This window comes from Symphalangus syndactylus, chromosome 20 (genome assembly GCF_028878055.3).
Source record: "Symphalangus syndactylus isolate Jambi chromosome 20, NHGRI_mSymSyn1-v2.1_pri, whole genome shotgun sequence".
In the NCBI taxonomy this organism is placed as follows: Eukaryota; Metazoa; Chordata; class Mammalia; order Primates; family Hylobatidae; genus Symphalangus; species Symphalangus syndactylus.
Genome location: NC_072442.2, coordinates 29,250,056 through 29,276,539, shown reverse-complemented (window position 1 = coordinate 29,276,539; position 26,484 = coordinate 29,250,056). Strand labels below are relative to the sequence as shown.

The window sequence follows — 26,484 nt, the reverse complement described above, 5'->3', positions numbered from 1 at the left end:
AGCCACTCCTGCCTCACTATGCCCTGCTTTCTCTAATGCACTCTGGGTCCAGGGACTGCTTGGCAGGAGGTGGGAAGAACAAGAAGTTTGGGGCCTTCCCAGTTTCTTAGGGCCTGTCTGGAGAGGGAACTAGCATTTTCTGAGTTTTTACGATGTGTCACACACCATGTAAAGCCCTTTACCTACATTATTTCTTAGACCCCAAACAGAGAGCAAATAAGTATCCCCATTTTTTAGTCACATAGAGTTCCAGAGTTGCCACAGTTACATCACAGTCAGGATTTGAATCCAGTGCAGACTGCAAACACCATGGTTTTCTCTCCAAAGCAGAGCAGCTCCAGAGTTGGAGGTGACTGGAATGTCCTAGACTCAGTGGGACCAGGAGCAGGGGGTGCCAGCAGAGACTCTCATCTCCCCAGGGTCTTGTCAGTCAGAGTCCTAAACCCTTCAATTAACTATCCCTCTAATCCCAGCTGAAGCCTGGGTAATACCTCCCACCAAGAATCTGTGTGGAACCTGGCCCTATTTAGGGATTAGGTGATGGAGATAAATTTCCATGGCAAACGGCCCTCGTCCCCGTTCATTTGCAGAGCACAACAATCCAGATTAAGGTACAGAGTTTGGGTTTTATTTGGAGATTAGTTGGTATTACAGATGATGGTGATACCAAAACCCAATGCTGCTGTACCTGCCTCCATCCCAGATCTGTCGGGTTGTCTCCACAGCCCCACGTCAGAGGGCAGCCAATCTGATCTTTGTGAAAATTAAAACAACATAAGCCCCAGCTTCCTATCTTTGTTTCATTACTTTAATGCCATTCCCTCTTCACATCCATAGTTCTGATTAATTTGTCCAGGTGGTCGATGGTCAAGAGAGGGGGCCCTGACCCATAAAGAAGGTGGCTCTCCAGCAGTCTAGATGAGGAGTAGCACTCTCCTACCTCACTTAGCAGTTAGCAAGGTAATGGCCTGGAGATACCTCAGGAGACAGGAGCCTGCCCCTTCAGAGGGAGGAGGTCATCAGCTGGTGAGAACTGGGGACCAGGCCTGGCAAGAGTGGAGGAAAACATGGCCCTCATCTCATCCTTCTGAAGGTACCTCCTGCCACAACAATGAGCATATGCCCCAAAGGGGTCAGGGTGTGGGGTGGCAGGAGCCAGGCCCCAGCGTGCATAGGACCTGCATCTAGGCTGGCCTGGAGGCCAGTAGAAGGGAAGGATGCCTGAGCTAAACTCCTTTCCCATAGGGAATCCCTTTGCATAAAAAGTGGGGCCAGGGGATCCACTTCTGATGTGTTCAATCCCAGGAGGGGCAGGGTGGGCTACAGGTGTCAGAGGAGGGGTCTTGCAAGTTCTGGACCAAGACTAGGAGTGGTCCACACTGATGACAACGGCCGAGGCATAGATGAGGTCAGACAGGCTGCCTAGTGAAGTCTGGGGAGTAGCTTGCTCTAAAGAAGGGTGGACCTCTGAAGCCCCAGCTGGTCCCCATGGGGCTACAGCTTTAGCCCCTTCCCAGCCCTGCCCTGGACCCAAGCCAGGAGCTGGACAGGAGCTGTGTCACACACACTGAGGTGCGCTGAGGTGTGCTGCTGGAGGGTGGAGGTTGGCCTGGCATTTGGGGATCCCAGGGCTGCTGGAGGGTGTCTGGAAGAAAACAGGAGCTCTGGGGGTACTCAGGCCTGGGGCTTAGACTTCATAACTTCCTATTCTTGATTCTTTTGGCCTGGCGGTTCTGGAACCACACCTGCTAGGAAAGAAGAAGTGGTCTCTTCTGGCCCCAGCATCCCCTCCACCCAGGGACAGGGGAAACAGCCTGAAGGCAGGCTACCCAGCGAAGGGGCTGTGGGCCAAGCCCAGATGTTGGCTGTGTGAGAAGGGGTCACAGCTCACCTGTATCTTGGCCTCAGGAAGGCGAGTGACCCAGGCCAGGTGCTCACAGGTGCTGATGTTGGGGTAGGGCCATGCTGCAAACGCCCTCTCCAGCTCCAGCAGCTGCCCTTTGCTGAAGACGGTCCGCTTTCTCCGGTGGGAACCCAACCCACTGCCACCGTCTGCGGGCCATGGTGGAGGTCAAGCTGGGACTCCCTGCAAGAGCCTCCACCCAGCCTCAAAGCCCTCAATCAACCCTGAAGTCCCTACTCCCACCCCTCTTCGACCTTCCTCATCCCTCCATGCCCCGTGTCCTCACCCTGCCCACACTTCCCCCATCAGATCACCTGCTGAGGATGCATCCACACGGTTGGGCATGGAGCTGGATAAGGTGCCAGAGGGCTGTGCCAGAGGGCCATGCCAGGGCTGTGCCCACACCAGACCCCCCCATTTGGGTTTTCTCATGCTCAGGGCGGCTGGCCCCGCCTCCAGGAGTGGAGAGGTTTAGAGTCCAGCTCAAGCAAGGCAGAGAAGTCTCGGTGGGGAAGAAGGGAGGCTGGAGGCCGGGTTAGGCTTATGAGGGTATGGGTGGGGCAAATTGTGTACCCCCTGCCCCTCCAAGGTCTCACAAAGGAAGCTGGACCCAGCATCCCTCCTCAAACCTCAAACTGGCAGTCCGTACCTGAAATCCTATACTTCATGAAAATCCTCCCAGTGGTCCTTTCAGGCAGCCAAAGAAAACCATCCCTCCAGCGCTCCCAGGCACTGGCTGCCCCTTCTGGAGCCCTTAGTGCTCTGAACCTGGCTGCCTTCAGGGGAGAGGGAGTGGAGTCCTCTCCCACAACTGGGGACTGGGCTGGTGAAGTGGGACAGGATGAGAAGGATGGTAGGGTGTCAGTGGGATGAATGGGAGCCAGCCGCTGTCAGCAGGACTGGGGAACAGATGTCACCACCAGATTGCCCTCAGGTCTGCTTTAGAGCTTTGCCTGCATCTAACCCTTTCTCTTTCTGGCCACTCAAGAGCCAGATGGACTTCCTGGGGTTCAGAACCTGGAACCAGAGGAGGTTCCACAGGTGCAGTTGAGGGGTTCTAAGAAAGATGATAAAGATGTTTATGTGTACAGTATTCTCTTCCTTGGACATTCTGAGCCATTTTTTCTTTCTTTTTTTTTTTTTGAGATGGAGTCTGGCTCTGTCGCCCAGGCTGGAGTGTAGTGGCGTGCTCTCGGCTCACTGCAAGCTCCGCCTCCCGGGTTCACGCCATTCTCCTGCCTCAGCCTCTCCGAGTAGCTGGGACTACAGGCGTCCGCCACCACGCCCGGCTAATTTTTTGTATTTTTAGTAGAGACGGGGTTTCACCGTGGTCTCGATCTCCTGACCTCGTGATCCGCCCGCCTCGGCCTCCCAAAGTGCTGGGATTACAAGCGTGAGCCACCGCGCCCGGCGCCATTTTTTCTTAAAATTTTAAAATTTTTTTCTTTTTTCAAGATGGAGTCTTGCTTTGTCACCCAGGCTGGAGTGCAGTGGCGTGATCTCAGCTCACTGCAACCTCCACCTCCCAGGTTCAAGCAATTCTCCTGCCTCTTCCTCCGGAGTAGCTGGGGTTACAGGCGCCCGCCACCACACCTGGCTAATTTTTTGTATTTTTAGTAGAGACGGGGTTTCACCATGTTGGCCAGGCTGGTCTCGAACTCCTAACCTCATGATCCACCTGCCTCGGCTTCCCAAAGTGCTGGGATTACAGGCATGAACCACCATGCCTGGCCTAAATTTTTTTTTTCTCACTCTGTTGCCCAGGCTGGAGTACAGTGGTGTGATTTCTGCTCACTGCAGCCTCAACCTCCCAAGCTCAAGCAATCCTCCCACCTCAGCTTCCTAAATAGCTGGGACTACAGGCACACACCACCCATAAGTTGCCCAGCTAACTTATTTATTTATTTTTTGTAGAGATGGTGTCTTGCTATATTGCCTAGGCTGGTCTCAAACTTCAGGATTCCAGCAATCCTCCCACCTTGGTTTCCCAAAGTGCTGGAATTACAGGCATGAGCCACCATGCCCAGCCAAAAATTCCCCCTTTTTTTTGTTTTGTCCTGTTTTTAGAGACAGTCTCACTCTATTGCCCAGGTTGGAGTGCAGTGGTACAATAATAGCTCACTGCAGCTTCAAACTCCTGGGCTCCTGGGTGGGCCACTTTTCCATAAGAAGTGTGTGCTTTTGAATTTCCTTTCAGTTTCTGCCCTTCACTATCTCTCCTGGTCTTGCTGCTCCCCATCCTAGACCCTAGACAGAGACCTCAAGAAAGGCTCACCCTAGGGGTGGGTTTGGGGAGGCACAGTGACTGGTTCCCCAAGTGCTCAGGAGCCAGAGCTATGATTTCAGATCAGGATGGACAAAAAAGCTGAGCCAGAACCCCACCACCTCTTGCCCCTTCTCTCTCCTCCAAGACCCTAGTCAACTCCAAGGGGCAAAGCAAGCCTCACCCAGGGAGGCTGGCCTGGTAACTGTCATCATCAGAGGGGTTCAAGTGCCTGCTTAGCTGCTGGGGGGTTGCTGGGGGCTGCTTAGTTCACGAGAAGGGTAGCTCTCAGGAGGCTTTCCCCAGCCCCAAACTTCGGTTCACAGAGGTCCTGAGCCCAACATGGGTTGGACACGGCGAGGCCCTTCTCTGTCCCCCTCACCAACCCATTCTGACAGTCTAGCTTCCTCTCCTTTACCCAGGCAGGGATGTGTCCACCCCAGTCAGGACAATAGTTTTAAACTCAGGGCTAAGGGACCTTTATTGGGCTGGGGGAAGGAGATTGGAGGAGGGAGCTACAGAGGGCCCAGCCATGGGGGCTCTGACTCCTACAGATGGCCAGGAGCTGGGCAGCCCAGCCAGTATTGAGCGATGGAGCGTGGGTAGGGAGGGTCCACAGTGTCCACTCGCCGTGTGCGAAGGTTGACTCGGTAGTACTTGTCTGGAAGAGAGGAAAGCAGAGGATGCGTGAGGCCCAGCCTGGCCCTGCCCACTCTTCCCTTGAGAAGAAAGTCTAGAGTCTGTCCCAGAAGGGAGACTGAACATCCACGATGCAGCTAAGGACTTCTGGCCTGGCTTTCTGTGGTCACTACCTGCAGGCTGTTTTCAGCCCTTGTGCACCAGGGACAGCAAGGAAAACCCAAGCTAGACCAGCTTCAGGGGTGGCAGGGGCTCCTACCTCCAGAGAAGAAGAAGACACTCTGGATGGGTTCACAGGTGGCAGGCACAAGCCAGTCCATCCTGTAGTCATCATAGTTGTTGGCTCCCAAGTTGCTCTCCTCACTGGAGAACAAGGACAGCCACGTGGCGCGGGATGGCCGGCGGGAGTTCTGGTCACGGCCACGGCTGTGGCCTCGGTGTGAACGGTAGCCTTTGCGGTTGCGACGCCTAAACTTTTGCTTCTTGGCCAAGGAGGGGCGGGGTGCCATGCCTGAGATGTAGATGTGGCCAGCCATGGCTGCATCCACTTGCCCTGGCACACCGTGCCAGTCCCGGCTAATGAACTGGGGCTGTCTCGTACCAGCTGTGGCAGGGAAGGGGTGAATGAGAGGTCTTGGGGGTCCGAATCTTGCCCCCTCCAGTAGGGCCATTAGAGTTCATCTGCTGCACCTTGCCCAAAGACACACAGTAGCGAATGGCAGAGCCAGGCCTTTGACTCTCAGTCCAATTCCCTTCCCCCTGTGCTTCCTCCACCATATCACTGGTGTCTCGACCCCACCTCCCCAGGCCCCCTAAACTCCTCAGCCATAGCCCCTCCCTCTGCTGGCTGTGCTCTCGGCTGTGCTAGGCAAAGTCCAAGGTGTGGGGTCCAGGTAGTCGAGCTTCCCCCAAAAGGTCAACAAAAGCAAAGTCTGGCCTAAGCAAACAGACTTTGATCGATAGCTCCACAACCACAGCCCCCTGCAGCCAGCCTGGCTCTGCCAATACCAAGGGGTTTCAGCCCTTTTGAGGGAGAAGCAAGACTTGCCCTCTCTCCATACCAGAGGTTCTGCCCCAGAAGAGAAGCTCGAAGATGTCCTCCCAGCTGTCCCGCTGCATGATGGCAAAGTGTTCAAACACAGCCGACAGGGAGCTGCCTTCACACTCCTCCTGACTGGGCTGGTGCTGGAACTGGTACTCCCAGTACTGTTTCCCTGAGGAGTGGGGTGGTGGGCATTAGGAGGGCTGGGCCAGGGCGAGACTGGAGATCCCAGAGGCTGTTGAAGTTAGGATCTCCCAGCATGAGGTGGGGGTCGGGGATGGGCACATGCTGAGGCCTGTCCCCAGTGAAGTGTGAAAGGAATCCAAGACTGCTCCACTGCCTGCTCAGTCTCCCACCCACCCCCTGAGTACCCTTGAAGAAGTAGACCCGCTCCCGGCCACTGTAGCTATGGGCAGGGAGGGCCAAGGCTGCATCCACGTTGTCCGGGATGCCATCGAAGCCGTCAGAGATATTTCGGGGGTAATCAGGGTCCAGGATACCATCCTCAAAGCGCCAGTACTGACTACCCTAAGAGGTGGGGAAAGTGAAAAGGGTTATGGAGGCCGCTGGCTGGGCACAGAGGCAGAGTTCCTTGCCCTAAGGCAGCCGTTCCCAGGTCCAGGTTCACCGCCCAGGACCTGGAGTCTTGGGGCTGCCCTGTGCTCACAGAGCCCCCACCAGGTCCTGCAGGGCCCCAGGTCCAGCCTCCCTGTCCACCCTGTCCCTGGGAGCATAGCTCTCAAACCCTCCCTAGATGCTTTCTACCCTGGCCCACAGCCCCTGGCACCTTGAAGAGGTAGGTCTTCCCCTGACAGTTGATGCGGGTGAAGGCAGCATCGATGGGGCCCTCAATGCCCCAGACATCTTGGATAAGCTTGGGGTACCCAGGCCTCACTGCCTTTTCATCCAGTTCGTAGCAGTACTGCCCTAGAGTGGAAGAGGCGGTGTGAGAGCGGGGACGCTCCTGGGGCAGACCCCCATCCCCAATACCTGTCCTGGATTCACCTCGGAAGGCAAAGAGGGAACCGTTCTTGAGGTCGGTGAAGGCGTCGAAGGGCTTCCCACTGCACAGCTCCTCCTGTGCTGCGGGCTGAGCGCTCCCTGGATGAAGGGTCTCAGGCCTTGGGTCCATCCACTCAGGCTTAGAGGTGCCCACCTCAGGCGCAGGGGCCTCTTCTTCAGGGTTCAGAACAGGTGCCTGCTCAGGATTCCCTTCGGGCTGGGCCTGGAGGTCAGAGGTCAGGGAGGGGCCCCCCAGCTGTTCGTGGACGGTGGCATTGTTTTTCTCCTCACCATCATCATAGACCGCGTACTCATCCTCCGGCATAGTGAACACATCCCCCCGAGTCACTGCAGAGAGTGGATGGTAGTGAGTCTCCAGCTGCAGGGGGCACCCCAGCCCACCCACCTGGGCTCTGAACACACCTTGGGGCTTGCACTCGGCCACATAGTCTGTGCAGCAGCTCTGGTAGTAAGAGCAGAGCTCGTCACACTGGCACTTCTTGTTGGCGTCGAAGCCCTCAGTGCAGCGGCCCTTGCATGACTCTATAAGAAAGGGGTGTCAGTTGGTGCCACCAAGCTCGGACCACCCTTGCCCTCCCTACATTGACCCAGATGGCCAACACCCCCCTGTACCTTGGTCAGCCAGAGCAACCCATGCCAGCAGGGCCAGTATGAGAAGGGGTCTCAGGGGTGCCATGGCAGGGCTTCTAGCTCAGTGCCTGGCAAGCTGGGCTCTGATCTCCCTGAAGTCTCCGCTCTGATGCCTGAGGAAGGGGGGGAGAGGCAGAGACAGGGAGGGAGGGAGGGGACTGGAGAAGAGGAACTGCCTTTTCTGCTGCTCTGTTTGCTCAACCTCCAGCCCATCCCCTCTGCCCCCTCCAGCAGCTGCTGCAGCAAAGGTCACATTCCTGGAACACTGGACCTGGGAGAGCTGGGAGATAAGACCTTTGCCAAGCTCAGAATCGTTAGGTCATCGGAAGGGGAATTAGCACCGTGGGTCTGGAGGACAGAAAGAAGGCTCATTGGGCAACAGCTTTATCTCTCTGAGTCTTAGTTCTTTTCAGTAAAATAGGATTAACAAAGCCTCGCCTCATGGGGTGTTGGGAGATTACATGAACTGGAACAGACAAAATGCCCAGTAGCTGGAGCAGCCACAAATTCCTTCTCCAAACATGGCTATTGATCCATGATTGTTTGATCAGACATATCCCTGGCTGGGTGCTCATTCTCCATTATTTATTTAGAGCAGGAAAAAGGGAGTGGGAGGAGAGATTGTAAGCACTCTGGGGAATTTTATTTTTTAGCATAAAAGAACAAAGTTTCATTTCTGGGTTCTTCTCTTGGGTGCATCAATCTCCCCAGGCTGGAAATTTGGGTAAATATCAACCCACCGGACTGGATTTAATTTGAGTCTTTTCTGAGCGGGCCACTCCCTGTCCCCAGCCTCAGTCTCCCCATCTGTAAAGAGTGGGCTTGTTCAACACACTTTTAGACTCTCAAGAGAAATATGATCCCTTTACCTGGAAAATGCCCACTGGCATGAAACACCTGATTTTGTGCCCAATTTCAGGTGTCCACAGAACTTCTGAAATCCTCCCATCACCTGAAAAAAGTGATCCTGAGATTTTAGCTGACTTTTTCTGTTCTGTAATCAGAGGGGACTGTGATTTTGCCCAATCTCTTCCTCATGGGCTTCAGTGGAGTCAGCTGTGGAATGGAACATCAATTCCCACCCCATAGGCATGTTGTGAGGTTTCGCTGAGAAACAGCCATAAAAGGGCCTTAAGAGTTATGATGATTGTTTTAACCACTTAGTAGGGAAGGGGCACCCAGCGGTGTTGCTCCCACGTACAGGTGTCACGCGGGGCGGGGAGGCGGGGCGGAGAACGGAGACCGTCCTCTCATTCTCCACCCCCTTCCTCCAAGTCCAGCGCAGGGGGAGGCGGCTGCGACTGACTGAGGGGCTAGGGAACGCTGGCCAGGGGCGTGGGCGTGGCTGGGGACGGCTTGGGGGTGGGGCTGCGCAGGAGGCTGGAGGAGCCCCGCGCGACCCAGAGGCGGGGCGTCGGCCCCGGGACCGCTGTGGCTCCGGGGCGTGGCTGCTGCCGAGCATCTCCCAGCTCAGCCGAGCCCCTGCCCAGGCCACGCTTTGTTCCAGCCGCCGCCTCCTCTACCCTCCGGCGTCCGGAGCCATCCCTCGCCTCCTCGCTCTCTCCTTTCGCCCACTCCTTGCATCTGGGTCTGCATCACCTTTGCCAACCGCTCCCCCGATCCTGCCGACACTCCTCCCCCAAACTTCTGACCGGCACCCTTGCCTGGTACCCTTCTCTCCGTTCCTCCCCCTCCATCTTCTTTCCCCGACCCCTCTCGGGTCCCTCTTTTCCCAAAACCAGGGTCTCTCCTCGCAGCCCCAGCCTCCAGGCCGGGGATGTCCCCCGCGGCCCCGCGCCCATGGTCCTGACGCTGCTCCTCTCCGCCTACAAGCTGTGTCGCTTCTTCGCCATGTCGGGCCCACGGCCGGGCGCCGAGCGGCTGGCGGTGCCTGGGCCGGATGGGGGCGGTGGCACGGGCCCATGGTGGGCTGCGGGCGGCCGCGGGCCCCGCGAAGTGTCGCCGGGGGCAGGCACCGAGGTGCAGGACGCCCTGGAGCGCGCGCTGCCGGAGCTGCAGCAGGCCTTGTCCGCGCTGAAGCAGGCGGGCGGCGCGCGGTCCGTGGGCGCCGGCCTGGCCGAGGTCTTCCAACTGGTGGAGGAGGCCTGGCTGCTGCCGGCCGTGGGCCGCGAGGTAGCCCAGTGTCTGTGCGACGCCATCCGCCTGGACGGCGGCCTCGACCTGCTGTTGCGGCTGCTGCAGGCGCCGGAGTTGGAGACGCGTGTGCAGGCCGCGCGCCTGCTGGAGCAGATCCTGGTGGCTGAGAACCGGTGAGCGCGCCAGGCCGGGGTTGGGAGAGCGCCGCGTGGTATGGACAGTCAAGCGCCTGCGTTCCTGTGTGCCTCGCGCCGTGCCTTTGCCTCCCTCACCTCTCTGCCTGCCTGCACTACATCTCTGTTAGGGATCAGCCTGTCTGTTTCACAGATAAGGAAGCTGAGGCTTGGGAAAGTTTAGTGACTTGCTCAGTGGGTCACAGTGAACTAAGATTTGCTCCCAGGGCTAGTGGGGTGAGGAATGGAGTTACAGGACAGGAGTCCGTCCCTGGCTCTATGGATGGAGATGGCATCCTGTTGCCAATTCTCCCTCTCCCCCGCCCCCCAAGCCCACAGCTCTCCTTCCCACCGGCTTAGGTTCCCTTCTATGACACCTTCTCTCGCCATCATCCCATCCCCCTCCCAATGGGAGAAGAAGGGAAACACAATGCTCAGAAAAGAGGGAGGGAGACCTCTCCTTTCCCTCCTCCCCAGGCTGTAAGGCGTGCTGGCCTGAGGCTGCTTACTCCCTTCTTGCCGCCCCAATCCAACTTCTGCTCCATCCTTCATTCTGGTTCTTGTAACAGGCCAGACATGACCTCATTCTGCAGCTGCTGATGGGAAACAGTTTGCTGGGAGGCATGGGTGGGGGAAGAGGACACCGGGTTGCAGAACCCGGCGGGGACCAGGCAGAGTGTGTGTTCTCTCCCTTCACCCCACTTAGCACCAAGATGCCGCAACAGGGTCAAACAGAGGCCTGGTTGCCACTCTTGCATGTCTCTTGGGAGCTCTCCTGGAGTATGAAGACCTCCAAGGACTCACTTTCCCTCCCTTCTGATGCCAGAGCAGACCAAGCTGTCACACTCCAGTCTCATGCTGAAGTCTCCAGCTTCTCAAGCTTAGGAGAGTTTTTGGAAGAGTCACTTTCAGCTCATGCAGCTCTCACAAGTGTAAAGAGAGTGGGTTGGGGGTGTTTTCCTTGCCATTTTCAGAAAGAAAGAAATTACCTTGTGATTGGTGGAAAGATACAACTCTCAAAAATGCATGTATTAAGCAATTTAGGTTGGGAGACCAAGATAGGGTTCTGCTTATTTGGCAAGCCATTAACCTCCCATCTGACATCCATTGCCATGATGGGGATAGGCCATGAATTTGGAAAGGGTAGCAAACAAAATATGTGCTCACTGGGTGTGGTGGGGTCAAGGCTGGTAGGTGTGCCCTGCAGGCTTGCTATGTGGAGTCGGGTAGCTATAACTACAATCCCTGGAGAGTGAGTACAGCCAGCACTCACACAGGAGAGGAGGGCTGCAAGATGCAAACAGTACTGCTATACCTCAAGGTTAAAAATGACAATTCTCACCTGGTTCAGTTACCGAGAGAGGAGTCACTAACCAGTGTCCCTGGTCCCAAGAAACATTACGCTGATCTCTTCAGGACCAAGGACAGAGCACAACGTGCGTGGTTGCTATCACAATACTTCCAAGGCAGGGTCCCTGCCAGGCCCGTGGCTCACGCCTGTAATCCCAGCACTATGGGAGGCCCAGGCGGGTGGATCACCTGAGGTCAGGAGTTCGAGACCAGCCTGACCAACATGGTGAAACCCTGTCTCTACTAAAAAAATACAAAAATTAGCTGGGCATGGTGGCGGGCAACTGTAATCCCAGCTACTGGGGAGACTGAGGCAGAAGAATCGCATAGAACCCGGGAGGCGGAGGTTGCAGGGAGCCGAGATTGTGCCATTGCACTTCACCCCATGCTGGGTGACAGAGCAAGACTCGTCTCAAAAAGAAAAAAAAAAAAAGGCACTGTCTGTAATCCTAGCACTTTGGGAGGCCAAGGCAGGCAGATCACCTGAGGTCAAGTGAAACACAAAAATTAGCCAGGCATGGTGGTGGTCCGTGGTGTGCGCCTGTAACCCCAGCTACTCTGGAGGCTGAGGCAGGAGAATTGCTGGAAGTCGGCAGGCAGAGGCTGCAGTGAGCCAAGATCGCGCCACTGCACTCCAGCCTTGGCAACAGAGTGAGACTCCATCTCAAAAGAAAAAAGAAGGGGAGGGTCCCTGCACCCCTTGTAGACTGCATGAGAATGGGGCTGGAAAGAAGAGAAGGGGAGTGACACACTGCGAATTTGTTTATGAAACTTTTTTCTCCTTCACCAACCAAGCCCCCACTGCCTCATCTCAAAGAAGGCTCTTCTGGGCAAGCATGGTAGCTCATGCCTATAATCCCAGCACTTTGGGAAGCTGAGGTGGGTGGATCACTTGAGACCAGGAGTTCAAGACCAGCCTGGGCAACATGGCGAAAACCCATCTCTACAAAAAATACACAGATTAGCCAAGCATGATGGCATGCACCTGCAGTCCCAGCTACTCAGGAGGCTGAGGTGGGAGGATGGCTTCAGCCCAGAAGGCGGAGGTCACAATGAGCTGAGATCATGCCACTGCTTTCCAGCCTCAGCGACAGAGCCAGACCAAAAAAAAAAAAAAAAACAAAACCTTATTCCATCAGTTTGCCTACCCCTTTTTGCCACTTCCCTCTTGCTTTCTTCTTCTCAGGATGCTATTGCACCCATTGTCAAGGAGCCTAGGTCACAGTTTTCCTGACTTCCAACCACCAGAAGTCCAACAGAATATGGCTCTTCAAATCTGGCCCCACAACACCCAGTGAGGGCCATGTATGACTGCTAGCCCTCTATATTCACAGGCCACCCCCTTCAGGGGATCTTAATGAAGCTATCCTCAGAGTAGTTAAATGGCTTTCCCAGAAATATTCAATGAATAAATGGAGGAGACAGGTTTTTAAAATCACAGAAAGGCGGCCAGGAGCAGTGTCTCATGCCTGTAATCCCAGCACTTTGGGAGGCCTAGGCGGGCAGATTGCCTGAGGTCAGGAGTTCGAGACCACTCTGGCCAACATGGTGAAACCGCGTTTCTACTAAAAATACAAAAAAATTAGCCGGGCGTGATGACGTGCGCCTGTAATCCCAGCTACTCCGGAGGCTGAGGCAGGGGAATTGCTTGAACCAGGGAGGTGGAGGTTGCAGTGAGCCGAGATCGTGCCACTGCACTCCAGCCTGGGCAAGAGCGAGACTCCGTCTAAAAAAAAAAAAAAAATCACGAAAGCCATTGCACATAAATTCAAAAAAGTGGAAAAGCACACAAAAGGTATACAGTTAAAAGTTATCCTCAGCCAGGCGTGGTGGCTCATGCCTGTAATCTCAGAACTTTAGGAGGCTGAGGCAGAAGGATTACTTGAGCCCAGGAGTTTGATTGAGACCAGCCTGAGCAGCATAGTGAGAGCCCTGTCTCAATTTTTTAAAATTAAATTTAAAAATTTTTTAAAGTTCTTCTCAACCAGACCCCGTCTCTGGAGATAAACCACTATAACAAGTTTCTTGTATATCCTTCTAGAGAGAGTCTCTGCATATACAGGCATTTGCATGTATATTATATAGACATGTTTGCAATATATATACAATCTTCCCCTCCTTTGGAGCTGGGATTTGAATCCAGACCTGTGTAATTCTAAAATATGTGCCCATTTCACCAGACCCACAGCCTCTCAGACCACAGAAGAACTGGGAGCTGGGTGAGTAGTTATCACAAGAGTGCAGCACAGTTCCACTCTGTAAAGGTGCCAGGTGCATAGGGAAAAGTGAGGGCTGGGGCATCAGGAGACTCAAAATAAAGTACTGGCTCTGAACTGATACGTTCCTGAGCAAGTCCTTCCCTTCACTGGGCCTCAGGTAAGTCCTCTGAAAATGAGAGTGTTGGCTGGCCAGGCGCGGTGGCTCACGCCTGTAATCTCAGCACTTTGGGAAGCCAAGGCAGGCGAATCGTTTGAGGTCAGGAGTTCGAGACCACCTGGCCAACATGGTAAAACTCTGTCTCTACTAAAAATGAAAAATAAAAAAAAAAATGAACCAGGCGTGGTGGTACATGCCTGTAATCCCAGCTACTTGGGAGGCTCAGACATGAGAATCAGTTGCACCCAGGAGGTGGAGGTTGCAGCGAGCTGAGATTGTGCCACTGCACTCCAGCCTGGGTGACAGAGTGAGATCCTGTCAAAAAAAAAAAGAAAGAAAAGAAAAAGAAAATGAGGGTGTTGGATTAGATAATTTCTTTCTTTCTTTTTTTTTGTTTTTGTTTTTTGTAGAGACGGGGTCTTTCTGTGTTGCCCAGGCTGGTCTCAAACTCCTGGACTCAAGCAATCCTACTGCCTTGGCCTCCCAAAGTACTGGAATTACAGACATGAGCCACTGCATTCAGCCAGATTACATAATTTTCTTATTTTATTTTATTTTTCATTTTTTGCGATGGATTCTCCCTCTATCGCCCAGGCTGGAGTGCAGTGGCACGATCTTGGCTCACTGCAACCTCTGCCTCCCAGGCTCAAGTGATTCTCATGCCTCAGCCTCCTGAGTAGCTGGGATTACAGGCACCTGCTACCACGCCCAGTTAGTTTTTGCATTTTTAATAGAGATGGAGTTTCACCATGTTGGCCAGGCTGATCTCGAACTCCTGACCTCAAGTGATCTGCCCACCTCGGCCTCCCAAAGTGTTGGGATTACAGGCGTGAGATACCATGCCTGGCCACATTAGATATTTCTTAAGCACATCCTGGCTTTTATATTCTAGGCATTTATGTAGTCAGATGTCTAGAAACGCAAAGTGAAAGTGAAGGATCTTGAACTCTGGAGACAGGCAGATCTGGGTTCAAATCTCAGCTGTGCCTCTCAGAAGCTGTGTGACTCTGGGCATGTCATGTAACCTCTCTGAGTTTTGGTTTTCTCATTGGTAAAAGGAATAACTGGGCCAGGCGAGGTGGTTCACGCCTGTATTCCCAGCGCTTTGGGAGGCCGAAGTGGGATGATTGCTTGAGCCCAGGAGTTTGAGACCAGCCTGGCAATATAATGGGATCTTGGCTCTACAAAGTAAAACAAAACAAAACAAAAAAATTAACCAGACATGGTGGTACATGCCTGTAGTCCCAGCTACTCAGGTGGCTGAGTTGGGAGGATGAATTTAACCTAGGTGGCCAAGGCTGCAGTGAGCTGTGAGCTTATGGCATGTTCCAGACTCAGCTAGGTTCTGCAGCGGACACAAAATCACATGCACTATGGTCACTGTGGTGCCCTTTGGGCAAGGACTCCACTCCTGGCTGGGCCTCTACCTCTTTGGCAATAATGTCACCTGTGGAGGACATCACCTTTTTTTTTTTTTAGACGGAGTCTCACTATGTCACCCAGGCTGGAAAGCAGTGGTATAACCTCGGCTCACTGCAACCTCTGCCTCCTGGGTTCAAGTGATTCTCCTGCCTCAGCCTCCTGAGTAGCTGGGATTACAAGCGCACACCACTACACCTGGCTAATTTTTGTAATTTTAGTAGAGACGGGGTTTCACCATGTTGGCCAGGCTGGTCTCGAACTCCTGACCTCAAGTGATCCTCCTGCCTCAGCCTCTCAAAGTGCTGGGATTACAGGCATGAGCCACCGCACCCGGCCATCTGTGGAAGACATCGTTTTTTTTTTTTTTTTGAGACGGAGTCTCGCTCTGTCGCCCAGGCTGGAGTGCAGTGGCGCAATCTCGGCTCACTGCAAGCTCCGCCTCCCGGGTTCACGCCATTCTCCTGCCTCAGCCTCTCCAAGTAGCTGGGACTACAGGCGCCCGCCACCACGCCCGGCTAATTTTTTGTATTTTTTAGTAGAGACGGGGTTTCACCGTGGTCTCGATCTCCTGACCTCGTGATCCGCCCGCCTCGGCCTCCCAAAGTGCTGGGATTACAAGCGTGAGCCACCGCGCCCGGCCTGGAAGACATCATTTGTGGAGGTCAGTAAGGCAGGAAGCCTGAACCTCTCCCAGGATGTGGCAACTCTCCCACCTGCTCAGCGGGCCTCCAAGTTCTCTCTGTTGGATCTGTCCTCTCCACCACAGCCAGAGTGACTTTTCTAAAACCCAAGTATGGCCAGGCCACTCCCCTCCCTGATAGTTTTCAGTGGCTTCTCTTTGACATCAAGATAAAATACAAATGCCTTGAGGTGCCTCAAAAGGCCCCCAGGTCCGATCTCTTTTCACACTCTCCCCTTGAATCTTCTGCCTCAGCCATGGAAGTGTGGGCAGCTCCCCAAGCGCACCAGCTCTCCAACACCTCCAACTCTTTGCATACACCTGTGCCTGAAGTGCAATCTCTCCTTCTCCTCCTGACTAATGCCCACACTATTCTCTTGCCCTAACTCCATAGGGAACCATTCAATATATCTAATGTGTATCTTTCTATCTGTGTTCTGCTAAAATCTTTAAATCTTTATTCCTGGTTTTGTGTGCATGTATTTTTAATGTATATAAATAGTGCTGTGTCACATAGCACATTCTATTTCTTACTTTTTCCCACTCAGTGTTGGGTTTTGTTGGGTTTTTGTTTGTTTGTTTGTTTGTTTGTTTTGAGACAGGGTCTCACTCTGATGCTCAGGCTGGAGTGCAGTGGCCTAGTCACAACTCGCTGTAGCCTCAACCTACTGGGCTCAAACTATCATCCTGCCTCAGCCTCTCAGGTAGCTGGGACTACAGGCCTGTGCCACCATACATGGCTAATTTTTTGATTTTGTAGAGACAGGGTTTTGCTACGTTGCCCAGGCTATCTTGTCCAGGTTCATGTTGCTGTGTTACCACCTGCTCAGTCACTTGGACCTCCCCCCAAATCCTACAGAGTAGGCACCTGCCCATGTTACCTGACTCTTCCCAAGCTTGATACTGATTGCCTCCAACTTCCTCACACTACAAATGACACTGCAGCGAACATCCTTGTCTAAGTGCTCTTGTCTATCTATATGACAATCTCTTTGGGAGAGGTTGCCTGTATTGTTCAGCTTCTGATTTTGCCCATCTAACAGGTGTAATGTGGTAGCTGGTTTTCTGTTTGTTTGTTTTCTGCCAGTGAACATTTTATTCAAGATATGTGTGTGGAGAGTGGTCAGGGACAAAGGAAAGTGGGAATGGCCTTTGAAATAAAACAAAATGATTTAGGTGAAGAAACTCTAGGAAAGGGTAATTTTCTCCATTTAGATCTTTTTTTTTTTTTTTTTTTTGAGATAGAGTCTCACTCTGTCACCCAGGCTGGAGTGCAGTGGCGCCATCTCGGCTCACTGCAAGCTCCGCCTCCTGGGCTCACGCCATTCTCCTGCCTCAGCCTCCTGAGTAGCTGGGACTACAGGCACCCGCCACCACACCCAGCTAATTTTTTGTATTTTTAGTAGGGACAGGGTTTCACCATGTTAGCCAAGATGGTCTCAATCTCCTGACTTTGTGATCCGCCTGCCTCAGCCTACCAAAGTGCTGGGATTACAGGCGTGAGCCACCGTGCCTGGCCTAGATCATTTTAAGAAAAAAAATGACAGATAAGGTTTCTGGTCTATGGAACTAACAAACAAGTAGACTATTAATATAATATCAGATATTAAATGCCCTGAAGACAAAAAAATAAGTTAATGAGTTAGAAAGTGATGGGGAAAAGCCTTTAGATTGGATGATTGGAAGGAAGTAACATTTGAGCAGACACTGTAATGACGAACCATGAAGAGGATTTTGTTGAAGAACATTTCAGGTAGCAATAGCTATTGTTTTAATTTTTGTTTCTCTGATTACTAATGAGTTAGAGCATCTCTTTATCTGGTTGTTCAAATTTTGGATTTCCTCTTCTCAATTGCCTATTTATATCCTTTGCCCATTTTCTTTTGAATTTATTGCCTTTTTCTTCTTTGTTTGAATATTTGCTGACATAGTCTACATATAAACCCCTCACTGATTTTTTTTCTTTTCATTTTTTTTTCTGTCTCTCTTTTTTTTTTCTTTTGACACAGGGTCTCACTTTGTTGTCCAGGATGGTCTCAAGTGAACCTCCCACCTTGGCCTTCATGTGCCAGGCATTGTGCCAAGCATTCTACAGGCATGAGCCACCTTGCCCAGCCTGGTCTTATATTTTCCCTTTTTGGTTTTAGACATTGCAATACCTCTGGCATTCTTTCTATTCCTCAAACACGTCAGCTTCTCTGCCCTCAGGCCTTCATCCTTGCTCCTCTCTCTGCCTGTTATGCTCCTCCCAGATATTTGCACACAGGGATTTCTTCACATTAAGCTCTTAGATGTCACCTCTTCCCACATACCCCTCCTCTCGGCACACTCCATTACATCATCCTGTTTTGCTAGCGCCAAAGCCCTATCACTACGATCTGGTTCGCTCGTTGTTTTCTTGTCTATGTCTTCCTCCATCGCCCTGAGGTTAAGCTCCGGCCAGTCTCAGTTAAACCTCAGCCCCTAGTGCAGTGCCTGGCACAGGGGAGGTCCTCAGGAAACATCAGTTGAATGAATGAATAGATGTGCCCCAGTCATGGGCCACGGAGTGAGGAAAAGGCAAGGGTAAGAGTGGTGTGCTTCGGCCGGGCGCGGTGGCTCAAGCCTGTAATCCCAGCACTTTGGGAGGCCGAGGCGGGCGGATCACGAGGTCAGGAGATCGAGACCATCCTGGCTAACACAGTGAAACCCCATCTCTACTAAAAATACAAAAAATTAGCCGGACGTGTTGGCAGGCGCCTGTAGTCCCAGCTACTCGGGAGGCTGAGGCAGGAGAATGGCATGAACCCGGGAGGCGGAGCTTGCAGTGAGCCGAGATCGCGCCATTGCACTCCCGCCTGGGAGACAGAGCAAGACTCCGTCTCAAAAAAAAAAAAAAAAAAAAAAAGAGTGGTGTGCTTCAAGTGACACTTCAAATTAGGACAAGTTAATATTTGTTGAGTTTTTACCATGTGCCAGGCATTGTGCCAAGCACTCTATAAGGCTTATCTCGGCTGGGCACAGTGGCTCACGCCTGTAATCCCAGCACTTTGGGAGGCCGAGGTGGGCGGATCACGAGGTCAGGAGATCAAGACCATCCTGGCTAACACAGTGGAACCCTGTCTCTAGTAAAAATACAAAAAATTAGCCGGGCATGTGGTGGGCGCCTGTAGTCCCAACTACTTGGGAGGCTGAGGCAAGAGAATGGCGTGAACCCAGGAGGCGGAGCTTTCAGTGATCTGAGATCGCGCCACTGCACTCCAGCCTAGGTGACAGAGCGAGACTCTGTCTCAAAAAAAAAAAAAAAAAAAAAAAAGCTTATCTCATTAGTCCTGATAATAATCCTATGAGGCAGGTATTTCTATTTTCTATTTATGAGATAAGGAAAGCAAGGTAGAGAGATAAAGGAAGCTGCCCAAAGGTCTCCTTTATCCCAGTTAGAAAACGGGCTGAGAAGAAACCAGGACCCAGGGGGATCAGCTCCTGAGCTGAAGCTCTTAGCCACCACACATACTGCCTCTCAAGGGGAGGAGGAAGGGGGAGAATGGCTGCGGCCAGAATAAAGCACCCTTAGAATCCAAGAAGTGGGGTCCTCCCAGGGGAGCAGGTGAGGGTGGGGAGCAGGGAGGGGAATGCTCTCCCCTATATGAGGCCAGTGAGGCCCAGAAAGGGTTAGTGACCAGGCCCCAAACGGGCAAGCCAAGCTCCCCAGGCTGCGGCAATTCCACCATCTCCTTCCACTTTCACTGGGCAGAGACCGCGTGGCGCGCATTGGGCTGGGCGTGATCCTGAACCTGGCGAAGGAGCGCGAACCCGTTGAGCTGGCGCGGAGCGTGGCAGGCATCTTGGAACACATGTTCAAGCACTCGGAGGAGACGTGCCAGAGGCTGGTGGCGGCCGGCGGCCTGGACGCGGTGCTGTATTGGTGCCGCCGCACTGACCCCGCGCTGCTGCGCCACTGCGCGCTGGCGCTGGCCAACTGCGCGCTGCACGGGGGCCAGGCGGTGCAGCGGCGCATGGTGGAGAAGCGCGCAGCCGAGTGGCTCTTCCCGCTCGCCTTCTCCAAGGAGGACGAGCTGCTTCGGCTGCACGCCTGCCTCGCAGTAGCGGTGTTGGCGACTAACAAGGAAGTGGAGCGCGAGGTGGAGCGCTCGGGCACGCTGGCGCTCGTGGAGCCGCTTGTGGCCTCGCTGGACCCTGGCCGCTTCGCCCGCTGTCTGGTGGACGCTAGCGACACAAGCCAGGGCCGCGGGCCCGACGACCTGCAGCGCCTCGTACCGCTGCTCGACTCTAACCGCTTGGAGGCGCAGTGCATCGGAGCTTTCTACCTCTGCGCCGAGGCTGCCATCAAAAGCCTGCAAGGCAAGACCAAGGTGGGTGCAGATGTGGGTTGGGTGGATCAGGGGTTTGAGAGCCTTTGGGAAGGTTTCCCAGAGGAAGTCACATTCAACCGGGTCTTGAAATACACATCAGAATTAGGTGAAGCAAGACAAAGGAGGAGGGGTCCAATCATTTTGGCCTTGAAAGCAAGACCCGAAGTTTGGACTTGGTTTTGGGGGCAAGAGGAAGACACCAAGAAGCTTTTAAGCAAGGGGACACTTGTGTTTTACAAAGATCATCGTAGCTGCTGTGTGGAATGGGGCTTGGCAAGGGTGAGGATGGAGGCAAGGCAACCCAATAAAAAACTATGACTGGCAGGGGTGGGCGTTGGGGGAAGGGGGAGACAGGGATGCCAGTGGCAGAGAGCAGATTCAAGGGATGTTTAAGAGATGGAGGTAGCACTTGGTGGCTGGGAGAAGGAGAGAGAGGGGCTGAGGATGACTCCTGGCCCTGAACGTAGGCAATGAATAAGGTGAACTGGGTGAGAGACAAGTGGAAGTGGGGAAGGGGAAGAAAGTGACTTCTGCAGGACATATGGAGTTTGAGATGCCTGAGAGATGCCCAGCTGGGGAGCTTCAGTGGGTAGTGCAGACTTTTGAGTCTGAAGTCAAGATGGCTGTTAGAGACAGAGGCCTGGGGCTTGGGACAGGACATCAGTGTGTCAGCCAGATAACCCCCATCAGAGTCCCAAGGGGTCCTCATGTCCAGGGTCTAATCCACCAATGACCTTTGCCCACTGCTTTAATTTGCTGTGTGACCTTGAGCACCTGGCTTCCCCTCTCTAGGCCTCTATCTGGGCCTCATTTTTATCCTCTGGAAAATTCAATGAATTGGACCACAGCAGCAGTTCTTACCCTGGGTGTGGGATAGTTTTAGCACCACAAGTTTGTGGGTTGTACTTTTTGGAAACAGAGTTCTACTATATTGCCTAGGCTGGCATCAAACTCTCAGGCTCCAAGCGATCCTCTCTGCCTCAGCCTCCCAAGTAGCTGGGACTACAAGCACGCACCACATTGCCCAGCTGGGCTTTGTTTTTAAGATATTACAGGTTGAAGATTCTCCCTACAATGTCACTCTCTCTTCTTTGCATTTTTCTGTGGATACTTGGAGGTTGGTGATAGCTGGTGCACAGAGATGTGGTGCATACCCCATGGCCCACCTTGTCTGTACCCCAGCTGTCATCTGGGGGTGCTCAAAGGAGTGTGTCTTACAGATGATTTTCACCCATCATGTGTGTCCCTACAGATCAAAAAGAGACTGCTGGCTGGGTGAGGTGGTTAATGCCTGTAATCCCAGCACTTTGGGAGGCCGAGGCAGGTGGATCACTTGAGGTCAGGAGTTCAAGACCAGCCTGGACAACATGGTGAAACTCTGTCTCTACTAAAAATACAAAAATCAGCTGGGCATGGTGGCAGGTGCCTGTAATCCCAGCTACTCAGGAGGCTGAGGCAAAAGAATCACAAGAACCTGGGAGGCAGAGGTTACAGTGAGCCAGAATCACACCACTGCACTCCAGCCTGGGCTACAAAGTGAGGCTCCATCTCAAAAAAGAAAAAGGAGGCTGCTATGTTAGGGGGGTCTCTGGGGCCTCTTTCAACATCCAGTGTTCTAGGAACTTCTGATTCTTCTCTCTGCACTCCAGAGCTGGGTCAGGGAGGACTTGCTCTACAAGGCAGGTCATTCTGCTTAGGGAAAAGGATCTTAAAGGAAGTAGGGAATGAAGACCCCAAGGATTGGATCTGGGCCGCAACCATGATCACCAGCCTGTCACCCCTTTCCCATTGAGGCCAAGTGAGTGTAGTTCAACAAAGACATCTCAAGTCCAACTCTGTCCTTCATAGTGCCAGATGCAGGTTTCCAGTAGTGACTAAGACATGTCCTCAGATTATACTCCAGTGGAAGTTGCATTGTCAAGCAGTGACAGTGGCATTCAGAGTGTGGTATAAGTCCTCGTTGGAGGTGTGGGCCAGGATGTGGGGGAATCACAGCAGGCTGCATGAAGGAGGTGCCAATCAATTTGGATTCTGGTGGATGAGTAGAGTTTCCGTGGAGTGGGAGGATTCCCATGAGCAGACTGGAAGAACTAAGGGTTTGGAAACATAGTGGGCCAAGACCCAAAGGTGTGAAAGCCTTGGAATGTGTGCGTGTGTGTGTGTGTGAAGTGTTAGTGGAAGAATAGGTGAACTGGGAGTGATGGGCAGCTGCACTGTGCCCTGCCTGGCGCTATGCTGAGAGCTCAACTTTATTCCAGGGCCGGTGGATGCTGTAGAAGGGATATAAAGGAAGGATAGGCCCCTCCGCCCCCAACCCATCCGAGTCAGGACCTGGTCAAGAATTGAAAGAATTTCAGGAGGGGGAATCCGCAGGGCCCCATGACTTAGTGGCTGAAGGCGGGGCCAGGGCAGATGGAGGAACTTTGAGTTGTGAGAAGAGACAAGGAGAGGGACTGGGCACGTGTGGGGGCACCTGGAGAGGTGGTGGAACCTACAGCCCTCCCCTCACTCCCTCCCTAGGTGTTCAGCGACATCGGCGCCATCCAGAGCCTGAAACGCCTGGTTTCCTACTCCACCAATGGCACTAAGTCGGCGCTGGCCAAGCGCGCGCTGCGCCTGCTGGGCGAGGAGGTGCCACGGCCCATCCTGCCCTCCGTGCCCAGCTGGAAGGAGGCCGAGGTCCAGACGTGGCTGCAGCAGATCGGTTTCTCCAAGTACTGCGAGAACTTCCGGGTAGAGTCGCGGGGGGTACGCCTCCCCGGAGTCAGAGCGGGCGCCCTGTGCACAGGGACTGCCTTCCCTCCCGGCCTCGCACTCCCGTGGCGCCGGGGTGGCTTTTGGGGGCGGGAAGCCTGTACGCAGCCACCGTTGCGGTCACTCGACTCTGATCTAGGTCCCATCCGCCTCCTCCACGCCATCTCCAGTTCCTTCCCTGGCATCTTGTGCTCGAGGTCCGAGGGCGGAGTAGCAGAGCCCTTCCTGACACCCGATTCCTCCCCCAGGAGCAGCAGGTGGATGGCGACCTGCTCCTGCGGCTCACGGAGGAGGAACTCCAGACCGACCTGGGCATGAAATCGGGCATCACCCGCAAGAGGTACGGAGCCTCCTGCCCGCCGGACCCCAGCTAGGTCTAAATAAGCGCCCCCTCGCCCGCAGCCCGTCCGAGTCTGGACCTCAGCGTCTTCTCCTCCGTGGGGTGCAGGTTCTTTAGGGAGCTCACGGAGCTCAAGACCTTCGCCAACTATTCTACGTGCGACCGCAGCAACCTGGCCGACTGGCTGGGCAGCCTGGACCCGCGCTTCCGCCAGTACACCTACGGCCTGGTCAGCTGCGGCCTGGACCGCTCCCTGCTGCACCGCGTGTCTGACCAGCAGCTGCTGGAAGACTGCGGCATCCACCTGGGCGTGCACCGCGCCCGCATCCTCACGGCAGCCAGAGGTCAGCCCGCCTGCCCGGGACCCCGCCCCAGCCCCAGCCCCAGCCCCGGCTGCGGCCGCAGCCGCGGCCCCGGAAGGGTGAGGGGAGACACGGGGCGGAGCCTTCCAGCCCCACCGTGGATTGATTGATCACAAACGTGGGTCACACTGGGCTCTGAGGATGTAAAGATGAATACGTTGCACTTTGCCTCAAGAAGTTCCCAGTCTGAGATGGGTAGGCGGTGGGAGGACGGAGGGTATTAAACAGGCAGGCGGCCCCGGCAGGAAGCTACCCAGGTGGACTCCAGTGGGAGCACAGAGGAAGCCCAGCCCACCCCATCCACCCAGGTCTAGATTTCAGAGAGGACAGGATGCCTGACCATGTCTTGAGAGATGCACTGGCGGGGAGGGGTGGCAACAGGAAGGGCAGCCCAGGCAGAGGCAGCGGCCGATGGAGAGTCCATGCAGTGGGGTGTAGGCGGGAAGGGTGTGCGTGTGTGTGTTATCCTATTGGCCAACAGCTTACAAAATTTGGGTCTAGAGGTGGTTTAGAGTGAATTCTAGGCCTGTAGCCACCCTCCTTATTTACTAATTTATTTTAACTTACTAATTTACTACTTAGCTAATCTTTATTGTCAATTACAAGGTACTCTGTTTGGTTTTTAAGATACTATCCCATCAATCTCTACATTGATGCTATGCAATGAGTGTTCAGTTTTTAAAATCAGCCTGAAAGAACTCTTGAAAGAATAAAAAGAGGAGTAAGTGTCCAGTTTGAGGGCCAGGCACCGTGGCTCATGCCTGTAATTCTAGGACTTTGGGAGGCCAAGGCAGGCGGATTGCTCAAGTCCAGGAGTTTGAGACCAACCTGGGCAACATGGTGAAAGCCCGTCTCTACTAAAAGCACAAAAAAATAAAAAAAAATTAGCTGGGTGTGGTGGCGCATACCTGTAGTCCCAGCTACTTGGGAGGCTGAGGTGGGAGGATCACCTGAGCCCAGGAAGTTAAGGCTGCAGTGAACTGTGATCAGGTCACTACACTCCATCCAGCCTGGGCAGCAGGAGTGAGACCCTGTCTCAAAAAAGAAAAAAAGTATCAGTCTGAGGAGTTCTGAAAGACATCTGTGTGACCCCCACCCCCACCCCCACCCCCACCATCATCATTAAAGATATAGAATATTTCCATCATGGGTGTTCCTTTTAAAGATAATGAAACTAACATTTAAAGAATTCAAATACATTTCCCACGGTCATAAAAGTCATTAGATGGCAAAACTGGGACTTGAGCCCTTGTCTTTCTGCTTCATAAACAAATGCTGTCTATGAGGGTTATGTCTAAATATTGTAAGAAGATGAATTCATTTTATCCTTTCATTCAGCAATTACAGACTAAGCACTCGCAAGACACAAGGGACCGAGCTTTGGCTGCATTCTAATGCTTCAACCAAAGCAGGTTGGCTTTTATTATTTTTACATTGCAGCTCCCATTAAAACTTCAAGATTTCATTTTTATTTTAATTAATTAATTTGAGACAAGGTCTCATTCCCTCACCCAGGCTGGAGTGCAGTGGCGCAGTCACAACCCACTGAAGCCTCAGTCTCCCGGGCTCAAGTGATTCTCCCACCTCATCTCCCAAGTAGCTGGGACCACAGGTGCGCAACACCACACCCAACTAATTTTTGTATTTTTTGTAGAGACAGGGTTTCACCATGTTGCCCAGGCTGTTCTCAAACTCCTGGCCTCAAGCAATTCTCCCAAGTTAGCCTCCCAAAGTGTTGAGATTGTGGGCATGGGCCACCGCACCTGGTGCAGGATTTCATTTTTAAACAACAGGAAAATCTTAGGGCAAAAATAGCTTACAAAAAATAGTTTGTATAGTGAGTAGGGAGCTATGCATAGTTTTTAAGTGGGAGGAGTGACATGCTCAGATTTGGGTTTTAGAAAGATGTTCTGGTAGCTGTGGCATATGGACTACACTAGGCAATTATTTTCTTTTCTTTTCTTTTTTCTTTTTTTTTTTTTAGACAGAGTCTCACTCTGTCACCCAGGCTAGAGTGCGGTGGTGCATTCTTGGCTCACTGCAACCTCTGCCTCCTGGGTTCAAGTGATTCTCGTGCCTCAGCCTCCCGAGTAGCTGGATTACAGACATGTGCCACCATGCCTAGATAATTTTTTGTATTTTTTGTGAAGACGGGGTTTCACCATATTGGCCAGGCTGGTCTCGAACTCCTGGCCTCAAGTGATCCACCCACCTTGGCCCCCCGAAGTGCTGGGATTACAGGTGTGGGCCACCGTGCCCGGCCTAGACTGGGCAATCCTAGCTGGGTTTGGGGAGGCCATTGAGGAGGCTGGCATTGGAAACCTGAGCCAGGGAAGGGCCCGGAGGCTGGAGTCCGGGATATTTAGTGGGTAGAATCCTCAGAATGCGGTGCCTGGAGCTTGGCACTGAGCGTGGCTCCAGAGGAGCAGAGTGCTGTCTGTTTTACTCACTGCTGAATCTCAAGGACTGAAGATAGTCCTGGCACACAGCAAGCGCTTAGAAGTATTTGTTGAATAAATTAAATGGGAGGCAGGAGTTGAGGCTGATACCCAGGTGTCTGGCTTTGGTGGGAAATAGGGAAGAAGGAATGAGGGGGAGATTCGGGGTGTGTTGAATTTGGAGTGATTGTGGGCAGCTGGCTGTGCAGGTCCAGAGAGAGGTCAGGGCTGGAAGTGCATGCATATCAATGTCCCTAGAACACAGTGCCTGCCTCCTAAGAGGAACCCAACAATAACATGACCTCCCTTCTGTAGGCCCCATTTCTCCTTTTTGGGGCAGGCCACCCTTCCCAGGCTGGGCTGAGAGGGCTGGGTGGACTGGGGACTAAGTCCACAAGGGATGATATACCTGACAGTGAGTGATGCGGAGGGGCCACCTTCACCATGCTGCCTATTGCCCACTTCAGAAATGCTACACTCCCCGCTGCCCTGTACTGGTGGCAAACCCAGTGGGGACACTCCAGATGTCTTCATCAGCTACCGCCGGAACTCAGGTTCCCAGCTGGCCAGGTGAGGCGGGGCGGGCAGGCAGTGGTGGGGCATGGGGACAAGGCTGTGGCACCGACACAGGACCTACTTGC

The 26,484-nt window shown here is 53.4% G+C and overlaps 3 protein-coding genes across 7 annotated transcripts in view; 1 reads left to right on the top strand and 2 right to left on the bottom strand.

The window, feature by feature from the left end:
• Positions 1–1,327: 1,327 nt before the first annotated feature.
• SEBOX (SEBOX homeobox) lies at positions 1,328–2,391 on the bottom strand. Its single transcript, XM_055258176.2, is given in 4 exon segments — positions 1,328–1,558; positions 1,560–1,745; positions 1,892–2,052; positions 2,218–2,391. Coding segments are annotated over 4 exon segments (660 nt in total). The 5' UTR covers positions 2,336–2,391; the 3' UTR covers positions 1,328–1,363.
• Positions 2,392–4,621: 2,230 nt separating this feature from the next.
• VTN (vitronectin) lies at positions 4,622–10,448 on the bottom strand. 2 transcript variants are annotated; one of them, XM_055258163.2, is made up of 9 exons: positions 10,280–10,448; positions 7,483–7,613; positions 7,273–7,392; positions 6,853–7,197; positions 6,635–6,774; positions 6,219–6,375; positions 5,867–6,019; positions 5,065–5,409; positions 4,622–4,827 (listed from the first exon to the last, which is right to left on the bottom strand). In XM_055258163.2, exons 2-9 carry the CDS (start codon positions 7,544–7,546, stop codon positions 4,715–4,717), a joined length of 1,437 nt encoding a protein of 478 aa, XP_055114138.1. In that variant the 5' UTR covers positions 7,547–7,613; positions 10,280–10,448; the 3' UTR covers positions 4,622–4,714. The 2 variants fall into 2 exon arrangements, with proteins under 2 accessions (XP_055114138.1, XP_055114137.1); XM_055258162.2 differs by lacking the exon at positions 10,280–10,448 and adding an exon at positions 8,370–8,427.
• Positions 8,987–26,484, top strand: part of SARM1 (sterile alpha and TIR motif containing 1) — a 28,101-nt gene continuing 10,603 nt past the window's right edge. For 2 of the 4 annotated variants that reach the window (XM_063628752.1, XM_055258160.2), the window contains exons 1-6: positions 8,987–9,770; positions 19,331–19,949; positions 22,470–22,682; positions 22,952–23,043; positions 23,152–23,387; positions 26,311–26,413. In XM_063628752.1, coding sequence (XP_063484822.1) covers positions 9,301–9,770; positions 19,331–19,949; positions 22,470–22,682; positions 22,952–23,043; positions 23,152–23,387; positions 26,311–26,413 — 1,733 coding nt within the window. In that variant the 5' untranslated portion in view covers positions 8,987–9,300. Of the gene's footprint in view, positions 9,771–19,330; positions 19,950–22,469; positions 22,698–22,951; positions 23,044–23,151; positions 23,388–26,310; positions 26,414–26,484 lie in introns of all 4 variants that reach the window. The other 2 variants (XM_055258161.2, XM_055258159.2) reach the window with 1 other exon arrangement.